This window comes from Belonocnema kinseyi, chromosome 3 (genome assembly GCF_010883055.1).
Source record: "Belonocnema kinseyi isolate 2016_QV_RU_SX_M_011 chromosome 3, B_treatae_v1, whole genome shotgun sequence".
NCBI classification, from domain to species: Eukaryota; Metazoa; Arthropoda; class Insecta; order Hymenoptera; family Cynipidae; genus Belonocnema; species Belonocnema kinseyi.
In genome coordinates, this window is record NC_046659.1 from 76876193 (window position 1) to 76889985 (window position 13793).

General features: G+C 29.9%; 1 protein-coding gene across 1 annotated transcript in view; it reads right to left on the minus strand.

Annotated features, from left to right (window-relative positions):
* Positions 1 to 417: 417 nt before the first annotated feature.
* Positions 418 to 13793, minus strand: part of LOC117169888 — a 36865-nt gene continuing 23489 nt past the window's right edge. The window contains exon 3 of the mRNA XM_033356396.1: positions 418 to 593. Coding sequence (XP_033212287.1) covers positions 418 to 593 — 176 coding nt within the window. The remainder of the gene's footprint in view (positions 594 to 13793) is intronic.

Below are 13793 nucleotides of genomic sequence, written 5' to 3' on the forward strand. Positions count from 1 at the left end.
TTAATTCTTTAGGCCCTAACAAATTACAGGTTAGCTCATTACTTGACGAAATAATTACTTCTTAAAACATCAAGTCTCTATGTTATGACTGACATTCTATAACCTATCAGCAAAATCTAAAATAAGTTTGCAGCAATAAACTTAATCAATGGTTTCTAAACTTGACTTGTTTACAGTCGTCAGTCTGAAAATGGACTTGCGCTTCGTTACACTTAACCTAGTCTCTTTATGAAACATCATGCTATTTAATAATAATAAATCATGCTATACCCCATAAAATACCTCTTAAAAATTCTCATCCATACATTTTACCTGAGGAGACTCTGCATTCATGTTAACATTACCCAACCACTGTTTGTTCGTCAATCTTGATTCTCTGCTTTCTGGCTAAAACTACCAGCTGTAGTAATTTGAACTTCATTTATCCAAAACACCGTTCCATAACTTATGAAATAAAGAACATTGCCGAAATCGACTTGATCCTTCAATGTAGTGTCCATACACACTCGGCAGAGTTCTTCCTGGATCAGCAACACTTTCATCACTTCTTCGGGTATTCCGTCGTTTTCCCCTATTCCGGAAACCATGTTGACCTACATTAAAATGTAGCATATTTACAGTTTTGCATATAAACCATTTAAATTTAAAATTTTATCTTGTTTTAATCAATAGTCCATGAGCGATTTACCCCGGAGCAGTACTTATCTTTTCCAAATCTCTCATACGTTAAATGTACATATATAAACGCGTTTTATGGAATATCTCGGGTTCGCTCCAAATGCAGTTGTATAGTTTGTTTATCAGGATGGCCGCACAGTGTGTCAATGGTGGACAGAATTCGATAAACAGATTATTTACGAATCAACCAGATGAGATTTAAAAAAAAAATTACTTCGATTGATTCTCGAGTAGATCTACCTGCTGAAAAAAAACTGTTTGATGCACAATGTTTAAAATTGTTTATTGTGCAATAATTTGTGTGTTGCGATAAGACATTGATTTTTTCACATGTCATTTTTATGAGATACTTCGATAAGAAATAACCAGTTCTTTCTTTTTAAATATTTTTCATCTGAATATACCTTCATTATTGTTTAGTGTACTATTAAATATATGCATGAAATATTCTAATTTTAACAAATTACCTAATTTAGAATTTGCAAATAAGTATGGTATAGTAGTGATTTTTTAAGTCATTTTTGGTGATGAAACCAAGTCCGATGCCAGAATTTCAAGGTGTCAAGTACTCAAGGTAAATGGGGTAATAGGGGCCGAAAATCTCCGAGTAATCAAAAACAGAAACAAAAATTGTACTTCTTGTAAGAAAGTTATTATTCCCATTGACATGGAAATTAAATTTTTTTGTTTTGCTTTTTTTATGAAAGGTAAGACTTGGTTCGTTAAATATATTGGGGTTAGTTCCTAAGTTGTGGAATATCACTGTTAGGGTAGATATATCTGCTAGAGACTTGGAAAGCTGTGTTCGTTGATTATTTTTTATTTGACGAAAGGTGATACTTGGTTCACTAAATGTGATAGGGGTAGGTCCTAGGGGGTGTGAAATATTTCTGTGAAAATAGATATAGTCGTCTGTGGTAATTATTTTTTATTTGAATTTTTTTAGGCGGTTTTAGTTGAAGGAAGCTGAAGCGGGGGTCGTTCAATGTAATATAGGTGGTTTCTAAGGGTTGTGGAATATTAATGTGAAGGTAGGTATATCAGCTATATAGACTTGAAAAGCTCTGTGTGGTAATTATTTTTGATTGGAAATTTTTTTAGCGGTTTCAGTTGATGAAAGGTAAGAATTTATGCAATAAATGTGATAGAGGTAGTTCCTAGGGAACGTGGAATATTAATATAGAAATAGATATATTAACAAAGTCTTTAAAAGTCGTATGTGTTAATTATTTTTTCTTGAGTTTTTTTCGCGGTTTTAGTTGAAGGAAGCTGAAACGGGGTTCGTTAAATGTGATGGGAGTAGCTCTTAAAGGCGGTGGAATATTAATGTGAATATAGATATATTAACGGGAGTCTTAAAAAGTCGTCACTGGTAATTATTTTTTATTTGAAACTTTTTAGTCAGTTTAATAGGATTCGTTCCTAAGAGTTTCGGAATATTAATGTGAGTGTAGATATATCAGCTAAAGGCTTAAAAATCTCGTAAATTTTGTCGGCGGTTTCAGTTGATGAAATGTGACAATTTATTTTAAAAATATGATAGACTGATAGGGGTAGTTCCTGTCCTTTCTCGGTTTTTGTTGAAGACAAGACGTAAAGAATTGATGATGAATTGCATGGATTATTTATTTTGAATATATTTATTTATATAAAGTGTCTATTTTTTGCCTGCAGTTTCTGAATATACCATAAAATTTTTCAAATATTTGTAAAAAAGTTTCATTAAATTCGATGTCAATGGGACGTGTCGGTGCTTTTTTGCCACAAAACGCCACTTTTTGATACATTGTTGGTCGCACAGTGGGACGAAATGCACTTTTTCGTTTAAAAATGCCCAGAGCCTTCAATTTCGGTCCAATTATGAGTTTAAGAAAAAAGAAGGTTCATTAAATCCTGAAAAGCTTGACGCTCTGAACTTTTGTCGCCTCTATTTTTTATTAATAATTTTTTCACTCGAAGTATGGGAAACCTGAAATTTGGTACACAACCACTTTTTACGCTTTAATAACTGATTAGTTAAACTTTATATTGTCTTAAATGAATGTTTAGTAACTCATAGAATACAAATACTTGTTTCATTATTCCATTTATTTTTTCTAAACCAATTTTGTGATCAAATTAGCAAATAGTTTTTTTATCGTTAAAAAAAATTTTTTTTTTGAAGTGCTTCATATTGATGTAAGAATGACATTTAATTACAAAACTAATCAAAAATTTTATAATAACCATTGTTATAAAAATTTCTTTTGGCAAAATATTAAAATTTGAAATTTTTTCAAATGATAAAATTACTTTAATCGCCAAAACGACTTCAGGTATTCTTTGAAATAATAAATATTTAACAAAATATTCAAATTTAAGGTTTCATCAAATGTTAGTTTTCTTCAATCGCTAGAATTGCTATGGATGGGATGCGACCATGGTTACGGAAATGAATTCTAATTCTCAAATTTGTATATGAAGGAACCAGATTTTTTACTACGTAAAACTAGCGAAATTCGAATTTTTTTATTTCATTTGTTCATAAATATTCAAATTGTTAAATTTGACCAAATATTATCGAAGATATAAAATTTTCAGGAATACCTATAGCCATTCTGGCCCTAAAAGAAAATTTAAATTTGATGGAACTTTAAGTTTAAATATTTTGTCACAATAATTGTTAATAACGGTGGTTATTGTTAAGTTTTCTAATGTTTGTTAAACTAGCAGGCATTTGTGCGATAGCTTAAAACATTTCTAGTGCAAACAACAATTTTTTCTTTGCGAAAGGGCCAACATTTTGAATTTTTTAATCTAATTTGTTTATAAAAATTTCAGTTGTTATATTTGATCAAATATTATTAAATATTAATTACTCTAAGGAATACCTGAAGTCGTTCTGGCGATTGAAGGAAAGTAAAACTTGCAAAAATTTGCAATTTTAATATTTCGCTACAACAATTGTTTATAACAATGGATATTATTAGCTTTTCAATTAGTTTTGTAAATAAATGTAATTTCTACATTAATATGCAGCACTTTTAGCAAGCACAAGTTTTTTACTGATAATAAGACTATTTGCTCATTTTTTCATAAAATTTGTTTATAACAAATAAATTAAATAATTACTAAGTTATTTATGTTCTATGAGTCCCTAAAAATTAATTTAAGCCAATATTAAGTTCACCTAATCAGTTATTAAGGATGTACACTACGTACAATCAATCTCAAAAGTTGCCTATCTTTAAAATGATTGATAAAAACGACAAAAATACATCTATTATTAATTTCTTCAAATCATGATGGAGACTTCTAAGCACGCTTCAGGTAAAAATAATTAAGGTTAAAATTGTTGATTTAACAGTAGTTATTTAAATGTTTAGTTTTTTCTTTCTATTCTCGTGGTGGTAATTAAAATTTAATCTTTGTTTGTACACAAAAATAATAATTGAATGATTTCCTAATTATTTTTTTTAAAATAAAATTAACCCAAATAGAAATTTAGAGAATCCTTCAAAGAATAAAATGAGACCTTGTTCATTAGGAATAAATAAGAATCGTAACTTTTCCCTAAAGAGAAAGGAAAAACTAAACCTTTAAATAACTACTGTTAAATAAACAATTTTAATTTAAATTTTTTTCTGAAATGTGCTGAAAAGCCTCCACCAAGATGTACAGAAATTAATAATAGATCCGTATTTGTTGGTTTTATAAATCATTTTAAGGATAGGCATCTTTTGAGATTGATTGTAGGTAGTGTACATCCTTACAGCGTGAAACATTGTTATTCACAAAATTTCAGTCTTTCCCTACTTTCAGTGAAAAAATTTCTGATAAACAAATATAGGACAGCGTCAAGCTCTTCAAAATTTAATGAACTTTATTTTTTTTTAATTCAAAATCGGACCAAAATTAAAGGTTTTGGGCAATTTTGAACAAAAAAAGCGCATTTGTTCCCACTATGTGCCGTAATGATGAAAACTAAGTAAGTAAAATAGAAACTTGGACGAACCCCTCGCATGCAAACAGGTTGTTGGGGCAATAAATTATGTAAACGAGAATGAAAAAGAAGCATGACATTGTGACAACACCTCATCGAGAAATTCGCGTTAACACGAGACGTGACATTGGTTGGTGTTAATGTAGCATGGAGCAGACGCGAAAACGCGAAAATTTATGCCACGGCACGGGTGATACGCGTGACATGCGTGCTCGACTCGGATGTATCGCATCGTGGTCAGTCTGAAAGGTCTCCCTGTTCTGACCGACGTTTGTATTTCTCATTTACCAGTTTTGCCACCCACACCCAACTCATTCCTCTGTGAATCTCAGATTCTTCATCCTCATCCCGGTGACTGCTGTTTTTTCTCCACAACATATTCCTCATTTTATTCGCTTTTCTTCATACGATGCTCTTTGGTTCATTCATGCATGACGAAATTAAGCATCTGATTTACACATATCGTAGCATGAAGTCTACGCACTAAGTAGGCACTTTCATCGGGAAGTTTCGCTCTGTTCCTCTCGTTATTCGAGATGGGAGAAAAGATTTGAGATGAGAATCGGAATTGAGGAGTGCCTCTTTGGATAAAGAAGATAAACGCACATTTGGCCTGTCAAGGCTGTCGAGAAGTGCGTTTAAAATACATTCCACGCGTCCCCAGCGGATCGAATCAAGCGAGACGCTAACGTTCGGAAGCAAAGCGTTGAGTGTACCTTTACAATCCATAGGCAGCTGATGTGTTATTTCTTATAACGGACTTCCTGCTGCGTTTCACCAATGAGGATGCCTACTTAGTGCCTAATTGACAATCAAAGTGACTGGAGGAACTTGTTAAGCTTTACACATGGAGCATTTCATTTCAAATGAGCGCGCTGCACAAAATAATTAAGAAATATATTTTTTTGAACTACGGTAAATTGTAGTCATAGATCCTCATTCTAGGCGCAAAACCATAACCCACCCTATTTCTACGTTAGCGAAACATGTTAGGCGGTAGGATACAGTTTGGTTTACGAACCATTTTTAATTGAAATATTTTTGGGTATAAACCAAACCAAAAAAAGTTCGAACCAACGGCTTTAAAAAAAAATTTGACGAGGTTTATGGTGATAATAAGCATTTCTAAAAAATATTTTTCTGAAAGTTCCTTAAACTTTCCTTTTGAATACACAAACTTTTATGGTTTAATTTTGAGGCAATAAAATTTCATTGAAAAACTCAAGGGTGAGATTATATGAAATGGAATACCCTACATCATGGATGCTCAAGAAGGACGGGATGAGAATGGCCAAGTATATCATACACTGCGCAAAAAGAAAAAATAAAGTTACGGTGTCAGAATAATTTTTTTGAGAACTTTTTATTTATTCTCCCCTAATTTTCCATCGAATAACCAAAAGCTGGTTTTTATTAGGCTCTAAATTTAAATCAGTCGAAATTTGACTGAATAAATTAATCAAGCATGCTTTAACTAAAAAATAAGTCATTTCTACTTAATAAACCTTGGTTTAAAAAATAAATCAGGCAATTCATATTTTTTGTTTCACATTCAGTTATTTTTTTGTTTAAAAGGTTATTTTTAACTGAAAATTATACTATTCCGTTTTCCATTGAACATTGATATTTTTTAGATTAAAATTAAACTATTTGATTGAGGACTGAAATATTTGGTTAAAACTCCATATTTGGTTGAATCACATTCCTTTCTTTATTTAAAAAAAAATCTTTTTTGATTCACAGATCGTCTATTTTCTATATAAAATAGGAATATTTTTTCTTTCACATTTTAGCTATTAGGACATATTCCATTTTGAACTGATCGCTTTTAGTTGAAAATTGAACTACTTGTTCGAAAAATGTGGCACTTTATTTAAACTGCAAATACTTTTGGGTAACTATTCACCATTTCGGTTGAAAATTAAATTTATAATTGAAAATTTTAATATTTTTTTGAAAATTCGCTATTTTTTGGCTGTAAACAATTTTTTTAACTAAAAATTTGACTATTCCATTTTTGTTTGAAAATGGACCTTTTTTATGTGAAAATTCAACTACTTGAGTAAAATGCAATGTATTTGATTGAAAATTCGTCTTTATTGTCATAAAATAAGTGTTGGTTGAAAATTTGTCTTTTTTTGTTGATGCTAACTTTATTTGATTTAATATTATAATAATTTTTGTTTCAGATATTAACTTTTTTTATTTAATACTTTTGGTTTAAATATCAGCTATTGCATTTTTTTCTAAGAATTAAAATTTCCCTTGGGTTTATTTTTAGACCAACAATATTTATAGATAGTTATTTTCAAAGATTGAAGTTAATTGAATATAGGTAAATAATCAATTTTCCCCTCGTTTTACTTGAAAATTGATTTAATATAAATTTAATGTAATATTTTTTTAACATGGCTTTCAACATTAAAATCATTTCTCATCATATAATCTTCATAAATAAACATATTGTTTGATTTTTTATTAAAATTCACTTACGTAATTACCTCCAAATGTAAGAATATGACTAAAATAAGTAGTATTAGGCTGATTAAGAAATTGTGTTTATTTAAATAAAAGAAATCTTATATAGAAAGTTAGGGCGTAAAAGTAGCAATTAAATAGTAATTGTTTTCTGTTAATAATTTTTTAATTAGTTCTATTGTAAAAATAATTATAATGAAATTATCATTTTCATTTTTTCACCATCGAGAAGCAGACCTTATTGTAATTTAGACTTACAAATCGATATAAATAGTTCATATTAAAAGATAGTCAATATATACATAAAGTTATTATTATAAAATGAAATCCTACTTTTTTGTCTCGAAATTCATTATTTGTGCACTTATTGTAATTAATGTAAATAAAAAACGTTTTAATGATGATTTAAAATACTTTTTTTATATTTAACTAAAAATCGAATAAATACAATTTTTTATTTTCACTCATACCCGTCCTGGCGCTGACCAGATGTTCTGGGCTGGGCCTGGCCAAAAGTGTAACGTTTTTTTCTGGCTAGCCCCAGGCCAGACCGTCCGTTCAACCGCTAGACATTCGCTAGTCAGCCGCGAGTTATTGGCTCGTCAGCCACTAGTTAATGGCTGATCGATGAATGTTTGATCGTTGAGGATCATATCGTCCATGCTTAGAGGATACGCTTTTAGTATATGCTCAAAAAGCAAAACATTATTTTCTAGAAAATATATATAATATGCATGTTTGATATAATCAGTAAAAATTCAAATTTTGCGTCAAAAATATACTGCCATTAATAAAATCAATAAATTTAATTATCGTTTCTTATACTCATTCTTTCATAATATATAAAAAGTAGGTTTTTGTACTTACCATTTATTTAATAACTTAATAAAGATTTGTTACATTTAAATCCTCCGCTTTTACAGTTAACTTTTGGCTGGATTAATATATTATTAGGAAAATAATGAGCAACTTTTGACATATAGGCTCTGTGACTTTGTTGAAATGGAAGAAAAAATTTACTGTATCGAACTTACATTTTTTTTTGGCTCGCTGATCAGCGCCAGGCTTGGACCAGACGAGACTCTCACGATGATAAGAAAGAAAGTCGTGTTTTCATAGTTTGAATTTCGTATTTTCCATCATTTTATACACCTTGTAACGATTTCAAAGTACGTCAGAAAAATTTGGTGATGGAAATTAAGATTTTTTCTCTATTGGCTCGCTGTTCAGCGCCAGACCTGGACCAGGCCAGACTGTCAAAGTGATAGAAAAAAGGCTTTTTTTATATGTTGAATTTTTAATTCTCCATCATTTAAGACATCCTGTAATATTCGCAAAGTATGTCAAAAAAATTTTCTGAGGGAACTTATGATTTTAGTTAACTGGCAAGTGCTAAACCTGGGCCAGAACAGACCTTCCAGACTAGACAATCTAGATAAAGTCAAACCTGAGCCATACATGCGTCAGACCTGAGCTAAATCAGTGCTTTCAGACTAGACAGTCTAGATAAATCCAGACCTGGGCCAGACCTGTAACCAGACTGCCCGGACATATTTCCACACGGGTATATAGATAGAACATCAAGATTTGAGTATTGACATAAGACGATGTAGAAAAAAGAGAACTACCATAAAATATTATTAATGATAAAAATGTGCCCAACAATAAAAATGAAATATAAATAAATAGGGAAGGTCTATAGATAATATGATATCTTTTAACAATTTTGTAAAATAGTTTATATATTTTGAAGTCTTTTGAAATCTAGAAAAATATCTCTTGAAATCTTTTGAAATTTCGAAATCTTTTCAAATGTTTGTTACCGTTTGAAATCTTTGTGAAATCTTTTAAATATATATATCACGAAATCTTCGGAAATATTTTGAATTTATATTTAGAAAAATGTCAACGCAATTTCTGTATCCGTTTTCAAAAATTGGATAACAGGTGCTGTAGTAGTTTTGAAACATTAATAATATTATTCCAATTCTAAAAATATATGTTATACTATTTTCTATTCTTAGATGTCACGATGTGAACATTCTAGCTTTATAAACTCACTTTTTCCACTATTGGCTATATTACCTGTATTATCCTTTCAAATATTTACTATAAAAAGAGTTTTCTTTATGAAACAAAAGTTTCACCATTTTATAAATCATTTCTCGCCAACTAATATTTTTTGTAATCATTAAAGATATAATAAAGTATTCTTAAGATTTCTTTGAAATTGAGAAAAAAATTCTAATTAGAAAGAAAACCTTATTTTCGTACGGTTAGACTTGCCTATAAATTCCTGTAATTTCTAGGCGAGTCGAGTCAATATCTTTCGATCTCAATATGAAAAGGAACCAACGAGATCAGGAAATTAATATTCAATCTTGCACTCGATAGCCGAATATTGAGAACATGTTCCTTATCGCAGTCGTCCCTGTGTACAGGTAAAACTTACGTATTAATTAAGAAGCGACTTTTATATATGGTAGCTTTTTTTTGACCTACTCTGTTTGAATGACGGTTACGAGCCCAACTTCAACTTTTATTTCCCTCAAAACTCGTTAGGTACTGTAGGTATGTAATATGTATACGTATATTCTCCATAAAGGGGCTAAAAAGGAAGGATTTAAATTAAATTGAGAGCATATCGAATCAACGAGCTGCTTCAATATGAATTTATTATATATTTTGAATCGGGGAGTCTTAGGAAGCCTTCATTAAGTAAATCAGGCTTTTTTGAATAGGGAGGGGATGGGGAAGTCGAAAAACATCTTAAGTAAGTTTCCTCTTTCTAATTATTTTCTTAAAATATGCTAATTAACACATGCTTTGGCCCCCTTTAAAGTCGAAAATACTTGTCATCGCTTGAAATCCTTAAATAAAAGGCATAAAAATCCATTATAACCCTTTATAAACTTTTTAAATCTGACGAAATCCTCTAAAAATCTTGGACATGCTTTGGAATCTTTTAAAGTCTTTTCAAATCCTGTGAAATGATAACTATCAGTATTCACGAAAATACTTTGCTATTTATGGAAATCCTTTAAAATTCTCTGAAATCTCGTGATTTATTTTGAGTTTTCTTAAATCCATTAAAGCCCTTTAAACACTATGTAAATCCTTAAAATCGCTTGAAATTTGCTCAATCTTATAAAAATCCATTATAGTTTTTGAAGATCCATGGCAATCTCTTAAAATCTGTACATTCTTTTGAAATCTTATGAACATTTTTTAAACTCCTTCAAACGAAATTTAATTCAAATCATCTGACCGAATCCATTTCAAATCAGAGAGGGTTCTATGCTTAAAATCACCGAATATTTCGGGGACGGTATATATTTTTTTTAAAGAAAATTAGTTAAAACCTATTTGGTTGAAGCTCTTTTGGATTTAGCGAACACATTCTCATCGCGTATTTCATCATTCGCGCTCGATTTTGCCCAAAATGTCAAATTTTCTATATTATGTTCAACACTTTTATATCAAATATGATACATTTTTCATGTACCTCTGTCTGGCATTGGGTATTGAGATTTTGCAAAATAAAGTACAAGTTGTATTTATCATTATGAGTTTAATATCTGTTTTTAATTTTGCAATAAATTTTATTCTTAGCTGCGCTGAAACATGTATCGTTTCAATAAATTTATAACATTAAAATTCATAATATGCATGGAAATTAAAACAGTCTTATTCTTATTGCCCTGTTTTCATCATTTTTATTATTTTTAATCTTGTTTTTTACGATAAAAAAAACTACGCCTCCCATCAAAAAACATACGTAAAAAATTTGGAAATCTTTGTTGGTTGAACGAATGTTGTCTCACTTATTCAGGTAGCTTGTATCGTGGTACTAAAATATAATTTTTTTAATTTGCAATGTAGTTTTTCAAAAAGAAAACAAAAACTACTTATCCTACAAAAAAGTAATTACTGACAAATTTACTATTCTTTTTTAGATGTACAATTTTTGTCAATCTATATCTCTTTTCACATCTTGTTTTGTAGCCCACAAAATTGAGTTATTGCCTTTTCATTCGTTTTTTTGCGCTAAAAATTTGAATTTTCGATTTTTTTTCATTAGAATGCAAAAAGTCGTATAGACAATCTTGTAGGGCCTTAAAGAAGTAGCGTTTTTTTTTCTGACTTTCTCATATACCACGCTTTTTTTACTGCAAATGTTCATTTTCGTTTGGTTGTTTTGGATTTTCAAAATGTTATAACTTTAGTAATTTTTATTTGATCAAAAAACTTAATCAGGATAAATTGTTGGTATTTTGTTCTACTATGAAAATTTGTCGAAAGAATTTTCAAATATTAAAAAAGTGGTCTCAAAAATTTTGAAAATGCTCTCACTTTTTGAATTTTCTTCAAAAAAAGCTTGATAACGAATTTGTCCTTTCTTTTTATATCTTTATAAAGTGTGCTAAAGTGGAATTCAATCGAATAATTCCTTCAAATTTTATGGTATTTTTAGACTATAATGACAGAACGACAGACAGACCTACGTAACAACTATTTTTTCTGACTCAAGGGGTCTCAAAACGTCGACATTTGATGAAATCCGCGAAAGTCATTTTTCACGTAAAACCAATACCTTCTCATTAGTTAAAAAATGTAAAAATATATACGAAAAAATGAGGTTTTCCAGAAAAATATTTATCATCTTTTTCTCTAGATTTTGAAAACATGAGAAAAAACGTTTCTCGGAAAACCCTACCTTTTTTATTGTTCCAAATAGTGTTGAAAATCTTCTGCTATTAAAAGAAACACATCCTATAAGCATAATCGGGGCTAAAACATTTTTGAGGCCGGGAGAGTTTTTTTTCCTAAAAATTTATACATTTTCCATAGAACTTTTCCAGATGTGCGAACTTTTATCTTAACATTTTTTCGTATCTGTTATTGTATCCAAGAAAAAGTAGAAAATTCGATATTAAGCAAAAAATTCTCCTGGCATAAAAAGTTTTTTAGTCAACATAAAACACAAGATATCTCGACTATGGAAGTAAAAATTAAAAAATAAATCGCAAAAAATGTAAGGTTGAGTGTTTTTTATAGACTTTTATTTTTTCAGATAAATTGCTCCTATTTTGCTAATTTCATACCTTTTTAAATTATCCGACAAATTGCGAAAGAAGACGATAAACACCACTAGAATCAATGAAAAATAAGAAATATCTCAATTAGGTCAAAAGTTATGGAGGTTTAAAAAAAACAATCGCTTTTTTTAAATAAAGTACAACATTCAAATGCGCATTACTTCTTACAATTAACCCTTACAAGGTGTCCGCCTCCAATTTTCTTGAAATTTTAATATGTTGTAGGGTACGAAAAAGTAAGTAATAAGCAATTTTTTTTATCGGCGGAAAAACGATTCTAAGGGGTGAAATCGACCCTTGAAGTTCACCCTCGAAAATCGAATTTTTTTTATATCTCGACAAAAAATTTGAATATTGATATCATTTCAACGGCAAAATATTCGGCATCAAATTCCCATTCTTTGACAATTATTTTTGATTAAGGGTTTGCAACCCTCAATTTTTTTTTTAAGAAAAATTCCTTTTTTTTTTGTTGTTGATTTTCTGGTATAAAAATTTGTTTCAAGTCCATTGGAAACTACGTTTCTTTATTTAACTATAAAATAAAAAATTAGTGTTGGCGTGTTACGTGATTTTCATTTGTAGAACTGATTGTAAGTTTAAGGGTATTTCACCCTTAAACTCCGGCAATTTCAAAGTTAACTAAAAAAATTATTTCTCCGTATATTTTGTGTATGATTTGGATATAAAGTAGAAAATAAAACAATATCAATTTAAATAGCGAAAAATACGTTTTCAGGAGGAAAAACATCCCCCAAATTTCACCATCGGAAACTGAATCCTTTCTATCTTGTCGTAAAATATAAGTATTGATATAGTTCCAATGCCAAACTATTTGGCATGGAATCTCAATTCTATGACAATTGTTTCAAAGTTGAGGAGTTGAAAATGACCCTAATTTTTTAAGAAGAAACAAAGTTTTTCCTTCGAAAGTTTTCATCACTGAAATTTTTAATTTATTTAATTTGATTTTTTCGTACTATTTTGTAGAGGCAATGTGTCCAATGAATCTGATGCATATCGTGGTTTTCATCATAATCCTGATCTTAAGGTGTGCTTATTCTCAAATTGACACTTTTTCAGGGTTCATTATGAAATATATTGCTTCGTATGTTTGGTTTTGTAATTCCGATATAATGTAGAAATTACACATTGACAATGAAAAAGCACCTCATTGATAAGCCGTAAGTGGGAGATTCCCGCTATCGTTTCTCTGCAAGGCCATATGTTATCGCGCTTCTTGTCAAAATTAGTCGGCCGGTGCAGAGATTATTGTTAGAGTTCCACTGGTAAACACTGGATTTTTAGTCGATTGTGAATATTTAAGTGTACTTCATTCGCTGCATATTTATTGCATTCATTTCACTAATTAAACAAGTTACGAACTCTTAATAGTTTTACAAACGAAGTGTGGACGAAAAAAATACAATTTAATGAGGAGCAAATAAAAATAGTTTTCAGATTATTTCAATTGGCTAAGGTACAATATTTAATTATAGTCAACTAATGTTTAATGAATCGTAATAAGTATACCCTTTGTAAAATTATTTCAACTA